At 27.3% G+C, this 21,584-nt stretch overlaps 1 protein-coding gene and 1 long non-coding RNA gene across 4 annotated transcripts in view; both read left to right on the top strand.

Annotated features, from left to right (window-relative positions):
• The first annotated feature begins 601 nt into the window (after window positions 1-601).
• Rh50 (Rhesus blood group-associated glycoprotein Rh50) lies at window positions 602-12,430 on the top strand. Of its 3 annotated transcripts, none has more exons than XM_070313443.1 (11): window positions 602-2,240; window positions 3,438-3,573; window positions 4,398-4,460; window positions 7,855-8,041; window positions 8,272-8,422; window positions 8,935-9,082; window positions 9,506-9,721; window positions 10,075-10,157; window positions 10,530-10,673; window positions 11,128-11,293; window positions 12,036-12,408. In XM_070313443.1, exons 2-11 carry the CDS (start codon window positions 3,441-3,443, stop codon window positions 12,197-12,199), a joined length of 1,455 nt encoding a protein of 484 aa, XP_070169544.1. In that variant the 5' UTR covers window positions 602-2,240; window positions 3,438-3,440; the 3' UTR covers window positions 12,200-12,408. The 3 variants fall into 3 exon arrangements, with proteins under 3 accessions (XP_070169544.1, XP_070169548.1, XP_070169543.1); XM_070313447.1 differs by lacking the exon at window positions 602-2,240 and adding an exon at window positions 2,633-2,673; XM_070313442.1 differs by lacking the exons at window positions 602-2,240; window positions 3,438-3,573; window positions 4,398-4,460 and adding an exon at window positions 6,708-7,112 and having other exon boundaries at window positions 12,036-12,430.
• Window positions 12,431-14,040: 1,610 nt separating this feature from the next.
• LOC138942937 (uncharacterized) overlaps window positions 14,041-21,584 on the top strand; it is a 105,778-nt gene continuing 98,234 nt past the window's right edge. The window contains exons 1-3 of the long non-coding RNA XR_011448404.1: window positions 14,041-14,110; window positions 14,394-14,467; window positions 14,775-14,822. This is a non-coding gene — a long non-coding RNA (uncharacterized lncRNA). The remainder of the gene's footprint in view (window positions 14,111-14,393; window positions 14,468-14,774; window positions 14,823-21,584) is intronic.

Here is a 21,584-nt window from a genome sequence, read left to right as displayed (position 1 = left end):
TTTAAATATAATTCGGAATGAGAACGCACAATTAAACAATCGAATCGTAGGATTAAGCATTACAAAAGCTTCGTGATCAATCATTTAATAAATAATTAATCTGCAATTTAAAATATTTGTATAATTCAATATTCTATGTATACATATATGTATATAACATAATACATAAAATATTTCGACAACAAATTATTAATAACGTAATAATCGGCGTATTGTGTTTGGCGCATTGCATTCTATTGTTCACGTGTTATGGCATGGCTTTGTTATTATTCGTACAGTGAAATTTGGACAATAATGTAATAGTGCGAGATGCTCTGTCAAATTCCTTTCCTAAACGCGATCGCGATAAGTATCGAGAAATAATTGATATAATTAATAATTAGTAATCTTTTATATGTTAAATAATCAAGAATCGAAGTGACAGAAATCAAAATTATAAATTATTAAAAAAGTATAACTTTTGACAATCTTATCACATTTAAACAATATAATCATTAATTTTGTAACATTGTTTTGAAATTGAAATCATAGGACTTGATGACTTATTTCGAGATATTATTGTTAAGAAAATTATTTCCATATCATAGAAATAAAGATTTAAAAAATTCCTCTAATAATAATTTAATTTAATTTAATTAATATATTTTTCCATAATTACAATGCAGAGGCTATTGTATATGTAACAAAAATCTCTCTATGCATTTAATACCAATACTTTTTCTGAATCAGTTTGATATTAGATATTTACTATTCTGTTATTTACTGTTCTGTTATAGTATTCTGTTATAGATATTAACGTAAATTTGAATTTGAGGTTTAAGCGTTTAAATTTTAATGGCTAAATCATACGTATTATTCGATTTTGTGCCTGAGATTTACAGAGACATGCAGACATTCATAACACGATCGCGTAGGTTGAAGGGCTTTCAGGAAGAGGTGTGACCGGTAGAGCAGCAGACTGTCACGCCCCGTCCCTAAAATTTCATCCCTAACTGATTAAAACCTAATATAGGAATACGCCTACCCCCTAATATAAGAGCTTGCTAAACTGTTGCGATATACCATCACAAACTTGTTATCTCTCATTTCTGTCTTCACAATTTACCTCCAACTCGATTTCTTTTGTTTTGATCAGAACTTGACATTTTTATTATACTAATTTTTTTATATTTTTTCTTCTCCAGAATATTTCTTTTAACTTTAATTAATTAATTAAAAAATATTACATATATATATATATATATATATTACTTTCTAGAATTAAAAAAAAATGTATAGAAATAAGTTAAATATATAAATAAAAATATAAAAATTAAATATATAATACTTTCGTTTAATAGTTTTAAAAATAAATATAGAAACTGTTATCTAGTATAATTAAAAAAATGTATATTAAGCGATATGGAGTAGCAACGTAAACACAATAATAAAATATCTATACATATAATGTATATGTATATGTATTATTGTATATATAATGTATTATGTACGAGGAGAAGTCATAAATGAATGTAGGATAGCTGTAAATGGAATAAAATAGTTTCTGATTGTGGCATTGGTTTCTGACATAATCCAACAATCAATAATTATTTGTATATATAATGACTTTCTTCTCCGTATTTATATATTAATATTAATAAGCTGATAATATATCAAAAATACAATACGTTTCGACGATGATAGTATATCCTTATTAATTACCAATATTTGCTAATATTATTAAAATTTGTATGCAATTTAATAGAATATTTTTATATATCCATGTTACATAGATTTTACACTACACATCGTTGAATATCGTGCTACTACAAATTCGTTCTACTACAAATTGCGACTTGTTTGTCTCGTTTTGTGGACGGTCTAATTATATCGGTACATGTTGACCATGTATTTCCTTGAGCAGAACAAATCGATCGCGTGTCATCTGTATGCTGGCATTGAACGATTCTCCTCATATCGACAATGCTATTTCGTTCATCCTCGTAGTTAGATCGTAATTCTGCTTGCGAAATCATATGATTTCTTGCCGCGCGTGATCTGTGTATGTGTGTTTGAGCTAGATCTGTAAAACTCTATATCGATACAAGTAATATAATATTAATTGTATCGAAGAGATGATAATTATATATAGTATATATATCATCTTATATAAATACCATTAATAAAAGGCAACCTGAAGAATTAGAAGTAAATTCTCTGTATATCATCTTATTTCTTTGCTGAAAATAGTTATATAAAAGGTAAGAAAAGTGACAGCTTGCGCGTGAAATTAAAATTTTACTTTACGCGGGCTTTAGAATGATATCCTCTCTATTAATTTAGCTTGCGCAATTTTAACATTAACGGAACATTCTTAAATTTTATTTGAAAAGATGTTATCATTTTAATAAATATCGACTTCCTAATCAAGTTATATAAAACTTGATGATATTATAGAAGGTAATAAGTATAGAATGCGAGTCTAGAATATGAAAAAAATTGAAATTATTACTTCATATAAAAAGATTCTGAGCGCTTAAAAGTAACAGTTTTCAATGTTAAAAATTTATCATATAGTGACGGAATACAAAATGACATAAAGCTTATATACAGCTACTATTTACATTAACGAATACCTTTCCTAGGATTTTAATCTTGATATATATTGTAAAGGGGAAGATTTGCTTACTTCTGGTAAGTTTTGATTGTCTACTATAGTTTTTGAGATATACTTATGTAAATGTTAAAACTTCGTTTATTTTAAGCTTTTGTTTCAATTACTATTAAATTTGTTTATTGTTAGACGTTTATTGTTAGTCGTAGAATTTTATTCGCGCTTTTATTATGGCGGTCGCTGACCGCCATACCTACACATATGAAAAAAAAAAAAAAAAAAAATTAGCTGTGCAGTAAAAATTTATCATCTGATTTATAAAGATCAGTAACAGATGACAGATCGGTACGCGTGTAAGTTTAATTATGAATCTGAGCACGCGAGTTCTACGGAATAATATTGGCAAACTTTGATTGTTTAAATTTATAATTAAAAAATTATTGCAGAATAAAAATTTTGGTGTTAGGATTTTTGACTTTATTCTATCTCTAGAATACTTTATTAAAGTATTGTACGAAAGTAGAACATCCTATATATACAAAATTTTAGTAGAAATCTTTTGCAAATTGGGTTGCGTTTTTTGAGAATAAGAGGTCTTGAAAATCTCGATATTAGTAAGAATTATTGTTTAAAGAAATAGTTTTTGGTTAACTTATTGTTAGTTTTATCGGAAAGCGGATATCGGATAAGAGTAGTCTATCAGACGAATATATACGATATTATGTTACTATTTATTTTTATTGATACGCGTAATTATCTCTCCAATTTATTATCTTTGTCTCTGTTAAAGTGTAGCAATGTAATTGTTTTGAGAGCAATCCAAATAAATCTTTGCTTTTTGCAGACAATGTATTCATCGGTCACCGAGAAGCAACAAGTGCTGATGCTATTTCTAATCGAGATTATCTTAATCGTGTTAATTGGATCAATGATGACGTATGGCCCGGAGGCAAATTATAATTTGTTGAAAAATCATACTGGTTAGTGTACAATACACATATATATACACACGTGTAGCTTAGCCAATAAGCAAAATGTGCCAGCAGATTGGCAAGCTATACTCAGAAGTAGCTAGCAAATTGCCATCAGTCATCCTTATTAGGCTTTTAATCTGTCGGCAGAGAGAACCTGTTCGCATTATTTGATAAGAGATTGATGGAAAAAACCGAACAGAGTCTGCAGCTTCTAGTTATTTAAAATTTAAATAGAATAATAACGTAAATCGGTATTTATGAAAGCTTTTAATTTCAATAAACGCAATTATATCTCAGATAAAAAGGCAAAATACCGGCAGTATGACAACAGATCCAATAATGACCTTACACCAGATTTCTATCCATTACATTCGTAATTGTTTACTTCCTAAAAATATAAACTGCTGGCATAGCGTGAAAGCAAAAATGCAATAAAAATCGAGCATTATTTGTTGATATGGCAGCAAATATCGAGCAGAGTATGCCGTATCCAAAAAATAATTTAATTTTCTAAAAGAACCGAGTTTTATATATATATATATTATTACTATTAATGTAGTGTCAGACTATGCATATTCGCTACTTACAATGTATGATTTGCGATTCGTTCATTTGTAATACAAAAAAATCAGATTGGTCGAATTTAATAAATCTTTAATTTACTGTATTCACACAAATTATAAATAAATCGTAAATAGGCGCATAATCTAGCTAGCGTTACTAATTGCAAAGTAAAGAATGCAGTTGTTACAAATTAACAGACTTTGAAATATCAATCAATCTTAATATACTATTGTTATATCCGAAATAAATATTAATTAAACTTGCAGGTATCACCGACAAAAATAAGCAAACGAAGAAACTGCACGAAGATTCATTGCGTATTTATCCGAGTAAGTATATCAAAATTCAATCATTTAATTACTTATTAAAAATCTTTAATTATTTTAATTATAAATTAATAATACACCAATTGATAATAACCAATTGATTATTTATACATTGTGATTTCATATTTATTTTTAAATAGCAATTATAATTATTTAATAATTCGCTTAATAATTTTTTATTGTTTAAATTTTTATTTGTTGCATACGTAAATTTTTTTTATATAATTAATGGTTGTTTTTTTTTTAGAAAAATATTTATGTATATAAATATTTTTATATAAAATGTTAAGGTTTTTATATATATATATATAAAAGTATTTATTTTTTTATATAATATTAAATATATATAAAAAAAGTCAATATTATTAATTAATAAGCATATTAGTTAATGAATTTATTGCTTATCTTTTAATCTTTTAATTTCGCTTTTTTTGACATATGTCAAACGCGGATACATTAAACTACAAATTGTTAGTCACGTGCTTCTGCAGAGCAAAGGTATTGCCGTGTTTTTTTTTTTTTTTGCATAATTAACAATCATACGTAATGTGCGAATATTTAGTGATGGAGCACGCGTGTCGGATATGCCCTGATATGCATACAAGTTCATGCGAGAAGGCATATCTGTCCTTGTTACATTATGTATATATGCAATCAGAAGCATCTATATTGTTGCTTGGTAATATGAAATATGGTATAGTACAAGCTATGTATTGTCAAATACTACACAATACAATCGCGGCCCATTTACGATGTACAATTTCTCAAAAATATGATTTTGAAAAGTCCAATAATATTATCATATATGAATAAATCCAATATATATATTAAACACTTTTTAATTTTTATGTTTATAAAAATTCAAAATTTGTAAAATTAGCCGTGTAGAGTATTTTGAAAAACATCACATTTCCAAAAATTGAAATGCATAGATATAAAGTATATTAGAAGCTATATATCTTTTGTCTGAAACATTTTTTTTATATATCTCATAATTTCGATGAAATTAAAAAGTCTTTGGACAAAAGATACATGGCTCTTAATATTCTTTATATCTATGCATTTCATATTATATATACGATATATAGAGTTAATCTTCGAGGGGTTATTTTGTTTCAATTCATAAATAAGAAAGCACTTATAAAGAAATACGTCTCTTATTTTGAGCTGCTGAATAACATATCCAAAGCGCATCAAAATCGAAAAGGGACCCTTTCATATGTTTAATTGTTAATAAAAAAAAAAAAAAAAAAAAAAATTCCAGAGAGATATGCTTGTAACTTTTTACATGACTCAACGTAATGGATATTTTTACATGTCCATTTCAGATACCAATATATACGTCAATCGCACAAAAGAAATATAGAGGTAAAGAGAACATGCTAATATACATGAATGACAGAGCTGTCTCCCAATGTCTTGACCTTTTCTTATTTTGAGATCGCTGATCGGTATCATGCATTTAAAAGATTCACGCGTGTTAGTCATCAGAGACAGTTCATCTTCGCGTTTCTCGGCGAATATTACTGTTTCGATCAACAGTTTAATTTCGGAAGTTAACTGAATTTTTTCGTAAACTCGGTATAAATTCAGCCACGTGTGATCTTCGTTTAGTTTAGAATAAAAAATTATAATTCATTATAATTATTTTAAATAAAGTTTGTGTGTTTTAATTATTAGATTAATGCAAGAAATTTGCAAATTGAATTCTGTTTTAAATATGAATAAAATTAAGTTCTTGTCGAAAAAAATTTTTTAAAAGGTTTTTGTAAAAAATGAGTAGCAGCTGAAAATTTCTAAATTTATTTATTTATCCCTCTAAAGTTTTATTGCAAAAATACATTTCTATTTAATTACATTAATAAACTACATATAAATGATTAAAAAGAAATACATATTTCTTTTCAAACTTATTTTTTGCATCTCGTATATAAAAAAAACATCTGTCGCATTATAATATTATAAATTTAAGATACTTTTATTATGTAGTTTACAATTTTTTAAACAAATTATATACATATTTATATACAATTATATATATTATACAAATTAATATTGTAATAATTTTGGCATTAATTAAAAATTCCTAAATTTATTCACCTATGTACGTGTATAATATATATTACATTGTAGTTTCATCAAAATCAAAATTTTGGCGAAGTTTTCTTGTCAATTTAATCTACATAATTAAATGGTTAAATTTGTTGTAAGATGAAATATTTTCTCCATCTTGGATCGGGCAATTTTACATTAAGTTTATTGCATTAATGCCCGGAAATTAATGTTACATTCAAACTAAAATACACGACAAATCAAATACTCAAGAGTATATGCATAAAAAGAATCATCATAAACTTTGAAAACAACAATAATCTTGGAGAAATTACATTGATCGAGCATATTTCCTACACAGTACGACGCATAATACGTTTGTTTTGTACATAATGTTTTGTTGGTGTGGGACCAGCATATTTGACACGAGGCAATACGATGGCATAACGCAAGCAATTATACTGTTGTTTATCGAGGGCTTTTTACTGTGCGCTTTTTTATCTATATACGATTACGCCCCAGAGGCGGATGCCAGCAAACGGCAGAATAGCATCGCACCTTATTTAAATGGAGAATCGAATTTTCTGCCGGTCACGTACACATGTAAGTCTGAAATCTTTTTTTCAAAAAGGGCCTGTAAGAAAAGGATTAAGTTTAAAAGGCGACTATGTCGAAAAATTAATAATATGAAGAAAAAAAATAGTGTGAAGATGTCTACGAAGTCTAAGAAATAAAATAATACATTTAAATAAATCGTAAACAATACGTGTTCGGAAATAATTTTTTAAATAAAAATTGTGGGATATATATAGGGGGCTGGATATTATGTCATCACCATTCCATCATTCCTGCCATCAGCTCTCTCTAATTAATCTCTCTTAATCAATTTTGATATAAGTCGATTCTTTAATTTGACATAATTTTATATAAGCTGTAAAATTTCTCGTAAATTATTCATCTTTCGATTATTTTACCTCAATATTTTTATGTATAAAATAAATGAGAGAAATTATTTAGAGTAAAAAGAGCTCTTGTAGATGTTTTTAAGAAAAAATATAAATTAGCAATGCCCAAGTATATATTTTTCGTATCTTTTAACCCATTTGCAGTGAGAATGCGCAAATCGATGAATCGATCTGTAATCATAAATATATTCTTTGTCATTTTACCGCTAAATAATTGTAATAATTGCAAACAGTATGCCGTTAAGATTTAGTATAGCTTATGATTATGAAACAAAATAAACATAAAACAAGCAAACATAATACGCTAATTACATAAAATATACGTTTATAAAAAGCTCTTTCTGTATTTGTTCTTATTTAAACTTGCTAAATTAATACAGTGTATCAAGATGTCCACGTGATGATTTGGATCGGCTTCGGCTTTCTAATGACATTCCTCAAGCGATACAGTCAGAGCGCTGTAGGCCTGACCTTCCTTGTTGGTGCAATACTGGTTCAAGTGGCTCTAATTTGCAACGGTGTGACGCAAGTGAAATTGGGTAACAAAGCTCATCTCTCTTTAGAAAGGTCAGTATTTATATTATTTTAATCTATGTCAAATATTTAAGTAAAATAAAATATAGTAGGTAGAGATAAGATAAATATAAAGAGGTGAAATATTTCGATTAAGTTTTTCTTACAAATATAAAAAAATAAAATATTTTTATTAATTTATAATATTGATCATTAATGTTAATAATGCAATTGTTATTAAACATTTCTTTATCATATTTTTTTCTTCATGCAAAATTTTTCAGCCTTCTTAATGCCGACGTCGCTGTTGCTGCGCCTCTTATTTCTATGGGTGCAATCCTGGGTAAGGTTACCTACATGCAATTGATATTTATGGGAATAGTGGAATTGATTATGTATACCATTAACATGTACATAGGCGAGCATTTATTTATGGTAAGTTGATTTTTAATGCCATTTGCAACTATTTAGAATAACATACCATATACCATTCTTTGTTGAGATATTGTTTCTCGCTTTTATTAATATAATGTTCTTTTTTTTGATAAAAATATAATTTATCCTAAAAAAGTAAATAATAGTATTTATGTAAATGTTAAATACTATTAAGAATTCAAGTTAATTCTCTTTAAAATGGAACGATTTTAACTTGTTTATATAAATCAATTTCTCGCAATATTTGGCGTAAAAAGTTATAAAAAATGGGCAAAAATTTAATAATTTATGAGATATCTTATACTTTAATTTTACATTAACTATGAAATATCTCGTACATTATTCAATTTTTAGATTTTCTTATCTTAACACTTTTTAAAAAATAATGAAAGGACTCAATCGATATAAAGAAAACATATAGTTGCTTTAAAGGAAAAATATATATTTTATATATATATATAAAATGTAATATATAATATATATATATATATATATATATATATATTTTATAGGTTGTCGATGCTGGTGATAGCATGTTTGTTCACGTGTTTGGCGCATATTTTGGATTAGCTGTCAGTTTTGTATTTGGACTGAAGGAACGACCAAAAGAACATGAACTTGAAGGATCGTCTTATCAATCAGATATATTCGCCATGATCGGTACGTCCTATTTAATCTTTCTATATGAATACAGAGTGTCCGAAATAAAATAATACACCTGAATAATTTATAAACAATGGGTGTTGGGAAATAATTGTTCAAATAATAATTATGGGGCATGTAGGGAACAAGCTAGATACGCTGTCATCATCATCTCACTTCATATCTCATCACTACATTTATACGAATCAATTTTTTTTAAATAGAACCATCCTAATTTTTTTATATAAATCGATTCTTCGCAATATTTGGTGTAAAAAATTATAAGAATAGGATAGCCAAAAATTGAATTAATTTACTTTAGTTTGACATATTTCTTCCTCATGCAAAACTGTGAAATAACTCTAATAAAATATTAAGTTTTCATTTTTCATTCATATTATCTTATTTCAATACTTTTAATAGTCGATAATTATTTTTTAGGCACGGTGTTCTTATGGCTATTCTGGCCGTCATTTAACAGTGCGGCATTGAAAGGAGATGATCAACAACGGGCTATAATTAACACTCTGCTATCGATATCTGCTAGCTGTGTAATCACATTCGGCGTATCCGCATTGGTTTCCAAAGAAAAATTCAACATGGTGCATGTGCAAAATTCGACTTTGGCCGGCGGTGTAGCCATCGGTACAGCTGCAGGTATACGAATCGATTAGAGATGATTGTCAACGAATCATCTAATTTACCTTTTGTCTAATTATACACATATTGTCTAATAAACACAATTATATGCTAGATTAGAAAATTATATTTAGTTAATATATAAATACATGATATATTATTTATTTTATTTGTTCTTTTTATATCATATATTTTTATGTCATATATTTTAATAAGAAATTCAAATGGTTTTGGGTAAAAAATTGTATAATAAAACTTGCATTTATAAAACATTTGTTCAAATAACAAATGCAGTATCTTTTATTACGCTATCTTGTCTTTTAGGAATTAAACATGTTTTTCTCTAATCTGAATTTTATCGATGGACACAGGTATGATGTGCGAACCAGTGGGTGCTCTGGTTATCGGCGCTTTATCCGGCGCAATTAGCGTACTGGGATACAAATATCTTACAGTAATTATAATCATCAATAATCATTTTTATTAATTAATTAATGATATTATGCTTTTAGAAACTTTGTTTTTAAAAATATATATATATCTTATAGATTTCTTTTTATATAAATATATTATAATTATATTAAAATATACATATACGCGCACAAATACTCTCTCAAATAAATACACAGTCATATATAACATTTTATATTGTGTCTATATATCTATGGTATGTGTGATATTTTCTATTACGAATCTCAAATCTTTTTTTTCTGATATAAATCTTTTATATATCACATTTCGTTTCTTCTTTCTAATTTTTTTTTTTTCAGTTTTTAAGTATTTCGAATGTCATTATATATATTAATTTTTTAAATGCCTTTTACAGCCAATCATACAAAGACGACTTCACATACATGACACTTGCGGGGTACATAATTTGCATGGGATGCCAGGCGTTCTCGCTGCAATTTTCGGCGCGCTTATGGCAGGCTTGGCTTCAGAAGCTTCTTACGGTTACGCTTTATATGAGGTACGTAACTTTATTCAATGTTTAGTGATTTCTTTTTGTAATTAATTTCTATTTACTCATTGACATGTGGAATAGTAAAGTTTAGCGAATACATCTCATCTAATTTGACCATTACAATATCTCTATTGTTATTGATATCGAAAATATGGAGAATACAGAAAAAAATATTAAAAAATTACAGTATGAAAAAGAAAAATTTGTTATATATGTAAGACAGATCATATAATATGCTATAACTATCCTCGATTCATCTTTTCGTTAACAACAAACTTTTATGTTATTAATTTATTTATGGATTAATTTTTTTTTTATTAAAGAATATGCATATTTATATAAATATTCGCGATTCAATGGCAAATTATTTGAAACTAACGATAATTTCTTTGCTAAATATTCTTTATTAAATGTTAAATTGTATTTTATAATTATAGTTTTTAATTATATTGGTGAATAGATATTTCCCGCGCGAGCGCCGAGTTCGGAGATAAAGATTAGCGAGATGAGGGACAATTACGGCATATCACCGGGATTTAATAGAACAGCATATCAGCAAGCAATATATCAACTACTGTCGTTGGCGGTCACCCTTGGCATCTCCATTATATCTGGATTAATAACTGGTACTTTCAATCGATCTCCACGTCATGCATTGTGATAAACGAAAAATCTGAAAAAATTAATTTTTTTTTTTTTTTTTTGTTACGTAAATCTATAACAGTTTTAATTCTTTACTGCAACTATATTGGATTATACTGATTGTCAGAGAATTGAAAAATTATATACATTTTTCTTGTATTATAAAAATCAAAATGAATTAATTTTTTTACATATCATTGATGACGCTTTGTCATCTCCTGATAATATAACACGTACGAAAAAATTGTTAGTTATCCTTTATTAATAAATAAGTGTAATTTGAACTACTCAATCAATCAAGTCTGTTCGAATAGATTTAACCAAGTGTCTGCTACAAATTTATCTCAGCAGAAAGATTACAAATTTAATATAGAATCTATTAATTTCGTTTATATGTCGACAGACTGATAGCAGAACTGCAACATAGCCTGCTGACATAATCAGTCATCAGATTATATCTTATAAATTTTTTATTAATTTATTTTATCGAATATGTTTTGTAATACGCAAAAGAACTGATTTATTTCGATGCATAATGCAAGAGAAATATGCAATGTAAGATGCTAAAAATAATTTTAAAAAATATTATTGTGTGTATGCTCTCTTTTTTTTCCTGCAACTTTTGCGTTTATTATTGTTTTCTAAAATGCGTTGTTTTGGAAAAATTTACTTAGAAAAATTAAAATAAATTACTCTGTATATATACATATATAATTTAATTAATAGGCTTACTTCTACGTACGACTATGTGCGGTTGGGTTACCGAAGAACAGAAATTTGACGATCAGTTTGTCTGGGAACTGGATGAAAACTCCCAGGACGAATCATCCGAGAAAAATCGAAAAGATAACACTCATGCCAGCAATCAAATAGCAATAGGCCATTTTTAATATATGGATACTTGTAAAATATTTAAGTTTGCACATATATAAGTATTATTATTAAATATTACACATAACAATATATTTCAATATTTATAGTAAAAATTTCTTAATGATTTTCATTCTAATTCTATATATGTATCTATTTTCCATAAAAGTCTTATTGCAAATAATTGTAGAAATAAACCTATTATTTTACAACATTAATATGTATATATATATATATATATATATATATATATATATATTTGTCAAATATCAAAATATATACAGTGTAAAATTAATAAAAGAATAAAATAAGTTTGATCGATAGGATGTGTTTATTTCATATTTTGTAAAATAGTTTTACACAACAGAAATATTGTTACAAAGCATTTTTTAATTAAAATATACATGTATATATAATATATTTTCTTTGTATTTTAAAATACTAACAATAAGATACTAGCGTTACGCACGCGCCGTTTACCTTGTGTATATAAAATTGTTTACACACATTAACTCTCTAGTTCTCCGTTTTTTAATAATAAATTAAATAAAAATTACACGAACACTTAATATATGAACTCAAATGCGTCGCTCATGACAGTTATGATAATTATGACAGGCTTTTATTAATATAAAATAATACACAGCGCAGCGTCGAGGTAACCAATCAGCATCGCAGTGTATATATATATATATATATATATATATATATATATATATATATATATGTCATAGTACGTAAAATATTTCAGCAGTGACATATGGTATTCATCTTGGCAGCGCGGTGTAAACATTGGCGCGCTCGATTCTGTTATCATTCGAGCAGGAAAGTAATCGTGCAAGACGATTCGTCAAATTTTTTTTTTTAAACGCAATCGCGATCAGTATCGAGAAATTAATTGCTATTATAATATAACTAGCACAATACAACGCGCGCTTCGCGCGCGCCATTTATTCTTTTCCATTAAACATTTTTAACGATATATACACAATATAACTGTCAAAATATGCAATGACAGAACCAATCAACATCGCGGAAAAGCGACAACAATAAACTTCGAGACTCTCGAGTATCGACTTTACATTTCTTTAAAAACGGATAATTAATAAATAATAAATATTTATCAATAATGTGTAACTACAAATATACATATATCAGGATGATAAATCTCGAATCACATATTTTGTAATTTATTCATTTAATCGAATAAGAATTAAAGTGATAGAAAACCAAATTATAAATTATCATTTCGTTGCAATTTTTACGGACAATAATTATTTTTTTAACAACAAATAGAGTCAAATATATTTTGTCCACGATGCTATAGCATTTGACTTTTCGACGATCTAAATATAATTTGGATTAAGAACGTGCTATAAAACCATCAAATCGTAAAATCGAATAATTAATATAACGCGTGATAAGCTCCGTGATACATTAATAATTTAATAAATAATTGATCTATAATTTAAATTACTTGTATAATTTAATATTTCGTATATATGTTTTATAGTACGTAAAATGTTTCGGCAGCGAATTAGGACAATACCTAACATGGTATTTGGCCTTGGCGGCGTAAACATTGGAGCGCGTAAACATTGTTTATGTATCGAGGCCTTGTTATCATTTATACAAAGCCACTTGAATAGAATAGAATAGACTGTAGTGGGGCGAGACGCTCAAATTCCTTTCTTACGTATTATCATTCGCGCGGCGATACTCGAGCAATAAAGTAGCAGTTCGTCGTCGGTGCCGTCATCGTGCCGCGGATGGTTTTCGCGTCTTCCGCGACGCGTGTCGACACAGCATTGCCACGAGTCGCACAATGGCTCATATGTGGCACGCGCATTTGTGCGTTGAACGTACATCAGTGCGTCGTCGTTGCCGTCATCGTGCCGTACGAGCAACGATAAAATTGAGCAATTAATCGCGTAATTAGATTTTTTATTGCGATTTTTTTTTATGATTTAAACAAGAGAGAAACAGATTTTTATATATGAAAGCTATAATTTTGTAAAAGTTTTTACTTTTAAATTATAGCTTTTACATAAAATTATTAGAGTTATTAGTAGTATTTTTCTCAAAATTTATAAAATTATTTTATTAATCTGCTTATTATTACATGCGTCGAATATAAAATTCGATGTGTATAATAATTTTTTTTAAATATTAATTATTTTATTACAATTTGGATCTTCTATTTGCATGTTACAGATCAATGACTCTGACATTCTGAGAGGAGGAGGAGGCCTAGGAAAGGCATCCTGCACCGGCGGAGCAACCCAAGGGTGAGTATTTATTATTTGTAGATTGTTTGTTAAAAATCGCGTACGCGCATTAATTCAATCTCATTATTTGAATGAATTAAACAAGAGTAAATTAGAAAGAAAGACTTTTACATAAGTCTGATAAATGTTTCCATTATTTAAAAAAATAGCCTTTTTAAAATTTATAAAATTGTTTTGTATTTATGTATCTGCTTATTATCATATGCATCGGATATAAAATTTAGCACGTATATAGTAATAATTTTTTGAAATATTAATTATATTTTGGAAGCTGCTTTAATTTGGATTTTATATTTGTATGTTACAGACAACGTAGCCTCAAGACCAACAACTCCGCTGTTGCGCATCAGTGCCGGTGAGTAACGAACTTTTATTTAATTTTAATGTAACGGATTTGTAAAGATTGTAGATGCGCATTGTAGATTATAGATTGTATATAAATCCGTTACTTTTACATGGATGAGCTAAAATAGATCACGTTGAATAACTTTTAAGTTCTTTTGATATGCATTGCATCTATTGCAAAAGTAAATTAAAGTTTAAATTAAAAAAGGAAAATTATAGAAAACATTTTTTTTCAAATTTGTAGATTTTATTTAATTTTTTGAATAAAGAACGCTAATAATTTTATCAATTGTGTACATGATGTATATGTGTGATGGATACGTGTAACTTATTGTTAACGCGCATCTTATCCTAATTTCTTACAGCTTATCCATATCGTAGAATTTGTTTGTAGACATTGTTCTTAAACTTTGTTTTAACTGATATAAGAGAGACCAAATGATAAATCGATTAAATTATCTGTAATATGATAATAAATGGCATAAATGTTGTGTAAATTAATTTTATTTCATTATAAATTATATATTATTATATAAATTAAAATTATATATATTATTATATATATATATATATATATATGTATTATTATACTATTAAATAAATTATATATAAATTTTAATCAAATTTATATATTTATTATAATTTATTATATTTTTCTAATCAAAATTTTGATTGATAACTTGGTTTTGTCTCAGTTAAAACAAAGTTACATTAAAACGTCTAACGAATGATCGTAAAATCACACGATCGTCATCGAGCGTGAAATGTTTACGCTCATCTGTCGACAATAATTATCCAGCAAAAGAAGGAGTTTATCTCCTTACAAACGTAAGAAAAATCTTGCGCTTATTTGCCGGCAATAATAAATAGCCGGCGATAAAAGGAGCGTGTATTTCCTTTTTCGACCTTTGGTTGGAGATCGATTCAGAAAATGGCCAGGAGCAACAAAAGGTAGATTCAATTGGCCCGAGGAATGGATATAGGCTACGCAAATAGGCGGCCAATACTGACCAAAATGCATAGCGAGAGGTATATAAGGTACGATTAGGGCATGCGATTAGGGCACGCGATTAGGGCGCGCAATTAGAGCACGCGGTTAGGGCTCGCGGTTAAGGCACACTCTCCCAAATTTCGATGATCCCAGATTGCCGCTAGCTTAGCGAGTAAAAGTAGGGTTGTTAGGATTATCTATTAGAATTATTTTAACTTAAGATGGTCATTTAATTTCTTAAGATTCTTAGAAAAACTAAAAAGTAGGATTCTTTTTAGGAAAACTAAAAAGTGAATATTAATTATTATTAATTATATAATTATTATATTATTAATTATTAACAGAAGTCTATTATAATTTTCCTATAGTTTTGTTCGTAATCTTTTATTTTTTAAACAATTTTAATCATTAGCAGTATTAATTAATTTTTTCACGTTTATATCGCCCGATAACAGATATACTGTCAGATTTTCGCAAAATGTTATACAAAAAAAATTGAGATATCTCTTGCAATATTGGCTAAACAAAATGAAAGTTTCTTTTATATCTTGTGGGATGCTATCCCAAAAAATCTACTTTCTCCGATACTAGAATATATCTTTATACAATATAAGATTGTGATTTCCGAAAGATTGTGATTTCTGAAACGCGATAATATATTCTATTATAATTATTATATTTTCCTATAGTTTTAATCTTATTCTTTCGAATTCGAAGAATTTTTAATCATTAACAGCGTAAATTAATTTTTTCACATACACATACATATTTATAAAATTATTTACATATTAACTTTACCCGTTTTTTCAAAATCAAATAAATTAAAATTATATACACATATTTAATATTTGAACTGTTGAATGCACGGGCTCATCTAGGATATCCAGAATAGGACTTTATATTTATTATTGATATAAAGTAATGCACAGTGTGTAGTGTCAAGATAAGCAATCAGCGGAAAAGAAGCAACAATACTTGCTAGTATCGATTTAACATGCTTTCTTTAAAAAGCTGGATGGATATTGAAAATTAATCAAACTATTATGCAACTATTATGCAACTATTTATATAAATATTATAAATTTATTGAATGAATAAAAAATTATAAATAAATTTGCTCACAGATTTACTTTCACTTTACGATAATAGAAATTAATAAAAGTCAATGATTAATGATGCATAATACTATGTTACATTTAGACCCGAAGAAGTAGATTAACCTGTCGAAGGGTCGGAATGTCAGGTCCAAAAAACAGGTGAACGACAGGAAGCATCGATCTCACATTGTATTATTTCGGACATTTGCTCGGTGATCTTTCTTTTAGGTATTTAAGAGATCTTAATCCTTCTTACCTGGGATAGAACCAATTGCGATCTTGGGATGATTACGAAACGAGAAACGAGATTTTAATTATTTAATAAAAGAGATGATCGATAATAACTTTATTTATTTAAAAAATAAAATAAAAAGGATAAACGATTATACAAATATTGAATTTATAGTATCGGGCTTTGAATTGTATTTTTATATGAATATAAATAGTATTATTTTTAAAGGAAAGATTCATGCAAGATATATAAAAGCTTTCTTTCTTATTTATTTCTACCTATTCCATGTCTCTCTCTCAATTTTTTCCTTTTTCTTTTTAGTTTTTATTGTACTTTTAATTGTACTTTTGTAAAAAAGTTTATATATTACATATATGTATATATATAAACATGTATAAGTCTTGTAAAATTGTAATTCTGTAATTATAATTATAATTATAATTATAATTATATTTAATTATAGTTAATTATAATTATAATTTATTAGTATTATCGAAGAGGAATCTGGAATCGACGACGGATTGAATGGAAATAAATTATTCATCAAAACGAGTAGACATACAATTTCTCTGTTTTTCGACAATTTATTTTCGCAATTATTGTTAAATCTTGCAAAAGAACGTGTATAATACATATTACAGTTTGACGATAAATCTATATGGGTAGAAGAAATATAGTCAACTGTCTGTATTATTATATAAAGTCATCAAAATCATTGTTCTTATTGTGCAGTTTTCCTTCAATCTCCACTGTTTTTTAAATAATACATAAACAAAGTGAAAATATTATTGCGCGTTTTCATTCTAATGCGATCATATGATAAATATGAATAATTATAATAAAAAGGTAGCATTGAAGGAGAACATCACTTTACAAGAGTATACAGCTGATTCAACGGACAAGATCACAATACAGCATATTACTATACGAACATTCGATTCGCATAAACCTAACTTAACTTATCATAGTTATGTTTATTTTCATAAAGCTTATTATTATTATATATAAATTCCATAAATTATATAAATTAATCGTACATACACATATGTGAAAATCTTGATATCTTTTCAAGAGATTTCATTAAAATTATGAAACGCATGCAAATATATATATCAAAACACATGTACATTGAATAGAAAATGCAACTATATTGATAGATTGACTCGAATAAGTGCATCTGATACAGTAGTATGTACTAATAGTTATATAAAAGTCGATAAACGAAAATACAAAGCGAGACTTATATATATATAATGAGTTATAAAAAATTGCGAATTTTTTCATTTTATTAATATTATCTATCGTCTGATTAAAATTGCAGTCAATTGATTAATTACTTATTAATCTTGTGATCATTTTTTTCCTTAATCATAAATATATTAAAGAATGAATAAAAGATAGATAGATAGATAGATAGATAGATAGATAGATAGATAGATAGAGAAAGAGAGAGAGACGGACAGAGACAGAGACAGAGAAGAGAAAAAGAAAGAAAAAGGAAGAGAACTGTATGAAAAGGCGTAAGGTCTCGTTTTATTTCGATTTATAGCGATTCATATTTGATAGCGTATTCATTTGTTCTCATATCAACTTTAACAATTATTTATTTATTTTACTTAGTGCGATTAAGTGAATCGTAAATTATGTACGAGAGAGGTTTCTAAAAGCTAACACCAAAGTTTTCTTTATTTTTGGTATTAATAAGTCGAATATCTATGTTCGGAATCTTCTCTTCTAAATTTTTTTTAATGATTCTTATTTACATCATCTCTTTTTTATTTTTAATAAAATTACATCTGCAGAATTATATATACATATATATATATATATATATATATATATATATATATATATATAATTAATAATCTTCTAATAAAATTCCTCAAATATTTCCTGGAGCCAACATATTTCAGTGATAGAGAAAGTAATAAAGGAAATCGATTAATGATATCTCGTTTCAGCAAACTTCTGGCTCCATATCTGTTGCTTTACTTTACTTATTACGGCTTTATTTTACATAGTATGGCAGAACCTAACATGGCGTACACAATATCCTGGAACATTTTAATTTGAGCTTTAGAAAATTAGCTACAACTGTTAAGTCAATTTTCGTAGTTGATTTCCCTCTTATTGTTTGCATCTTAGCAGTCGTGAGACACTAACTAAAGCGTGCGATGATTTTAAGAACTTTCGTATCACTATAACAGTAAGATTCTCTCTCTCTCTCTCTCTCTCTCTCTCTCTTTTTCGTAAACGTTGCCAAAGTTCTGATTTAACTTTTTTCTCTTTATTTAAAATAATTTCGTTAATAATTAAAACTAATTTCTCTTTCTTTTCTCTCTCTCTCTCTCTCTCTTTCTCTTTTTCTTTCCCTTTCTTTCTCTCTATATTACATTTTCCCTCCGTCTCTATTTGTTTCCCTTTCTTTTTCTCCATCTGCCTTTCTCCTTCTCTTTCTCACATATATGGGGTCTTATCGCACTGTTAGCACGAAAACTCATAAGACAGATTATCTTACACTTTGATTGCACGCATTCAGTGACATATTGCTAAGACGTGAATGGAAGCGAGGAAGCAATAAAAATCAACTATGAAAATTGATCAAACAACTGCAACTAATTAGCTCTGCTTTAATTTATATTTATTTATTTAATCGACAACAGGTATCGTGTTGCACTATAGTATCACACAAGTAGCAAAAATATCGACGATAATCCTCCGTTCTAAAAAAAGAAATCTTTCATAAAAATCGTTTAAAATCATCACAATATATTAACAACATATATCAAGATGAAAATTATAATATTGTATATATACATATATATATATATATATTTATTTATTCAGATTAAAATATATAAGAGAAAATAGGGTAAAACCGGGTAGGTGGGTCAAACTTTCTTTTTTGGGAGAAAGCAAAAATTTTCGGACCAAAAAAGATCGATATCGAAGTAATAATCGAGTCGTCGTGGATTTTTTTCTAAATAGACCGTCTGTTTCTGTAAATGCAGTATTGCATTCTGTATTAGAGAGTATATTGCACTTCTTTTGATCGTCGCTTCGTATGCCGAAATGTACAGCCCTGTTTGTTATTTTCCTCGTATTGAAGCAAAACCGAGTACCTACACATCTCATATAATAAAAAGAAGAAAAATTGCCATCCTGACTTTGTCTCCCTATAAAAAGCAATTAAAAATGGAGATCGCCATTCGGAAAAAGAAACCACTAAGAAAAAGCTTTTTGAGATGTCTAAAGTTAAAGAATTAAATAAGAAAGTCTTGCAGCAATGTAGAGCAAGAGGATGTCTTTGTTTGTGATTTTTGTTTATAGAATACATTTTCGTATTGTATTTTGATTAAAATAAATCAAGGTTTTTTTAATTGCATGATGTTTTATACGTTTTCAAATAGATACCCGATTTTAACCTACCGGTAAAGGGTAAAACCAGATATTTTGACTTCTTCAAAAAATTCTGTTATCTTTGGTAACCAAATATGTTTTTTCAGCAACTCATTTTCTCATAATTCAAGGTCAATTAAAGACTACTAAGGATCAGTAGAATTTTTATTGTCCTCTGATTTTTTATAGGAAGACAAATCCAAAAAATTACCCGGTTTTATCTTACTTTTCCTTATATAAGACGAAATTTTTAAACAGAAAATACTATTAAATTAAAAATATGTAAAAGTATACTTGGTGAATTAAAATTTTGTTTGCCAAGTAATGTTTCAACTTGCGACGATGACGTGTTATAATCAGATTAGAATATATTATGCTTTAAAATAATGTTTTTTTAAATCAAGATGTTTCAATGTTTGGCATTGTTTGATTTACATACTTGCATCTTCTGTGATACCGCTTTGCGACTCGATGTTTCATATACTATACAAATATTATCACGATATCATGACAATGCATATACTATGACAAATAACACCTCAACATTATTAATTATTCCTCTCTTTATCATTGTTTTAGGTAAGCTACAGTGACTTGCGTTTATATTTGAACGTTATGGTATTTGAAAAATTATTACTCTTTATACTTATTTAATCTTAAAATAAGGAATTTATTGCGTTTTAATTAAAAACATATAAACGATTATTAAATAAAAATTATTTTCAACGTGTCTAAACGTTTACATCATGTTATTAAACAAAAAAGGGTATCGTATTAAATACTGAATTTATTGTTAATTTTTTGATCTATTTATGTTTCTTGTAAAAAAATATTTTATTTTGTTAAATATCCGAATATATTTTTGCGATACAAGAATTAAACATTATTTTGTTGACCGCTTATTTTATAAAAAACTACATCAATTAAATGAATAAAGTTCATGTTTTTGACAACTACGCACATTAAGAGTGCTTTAACTAATTAAAACACAATAAATTCCTCAATTTAACATTAAATAAGTATACATGATAATTATTTTTCAAGTACCATGGT

Source organism: Polyergus mexicanus, unplaced genomic scaffold (assembly GCF_030449975.1).
Source record: "Polyergus mexicanus isolate NDT 795.1 unplaced genomic scaffold, iyPolMexi1.0 SCAF_2, whole genome shotgun sequence".
NCBI classification, from domain to species: domain Eukaryota; kingdom Metazoa; phylum Arthropoda; class Insecta; order Hymenoptera; family Formicidae; genus Polyergus; species Polyergus mexicanus.
Note: the sequence above shows the minus strand (reverse complement) of the source record. Positions and strands in the feature narration are given on the sequence as shown.

What these genes read in the sequence shown, in the direction of transcription:
- Rh50 (XM_070313442.1), top strand. Translation starts at nt 6,902, where the DNA reads ATGTTTTGTTGGTGTGGGACCAGCATATTTGACACGAGGCAATACGAT. An exon ending in GCTCATCTCTCTTTAGAAAG is followed by an intron (nt 8,042 to 8,271) that starts GTCAGTATTTAT and finishes AAAATTTTTCAG; the next exon opens with CCTTCTTAATGCCGACGTCG. An exon ending in TAGGCGAGCATTTATTTATG is followed by an intron (nt 8,423 to 8,934) that starts GTAAGTTGATTT and finishes TATATTTTATAG; the next exon opens with GTTGTCGATGCTGGTGATAG.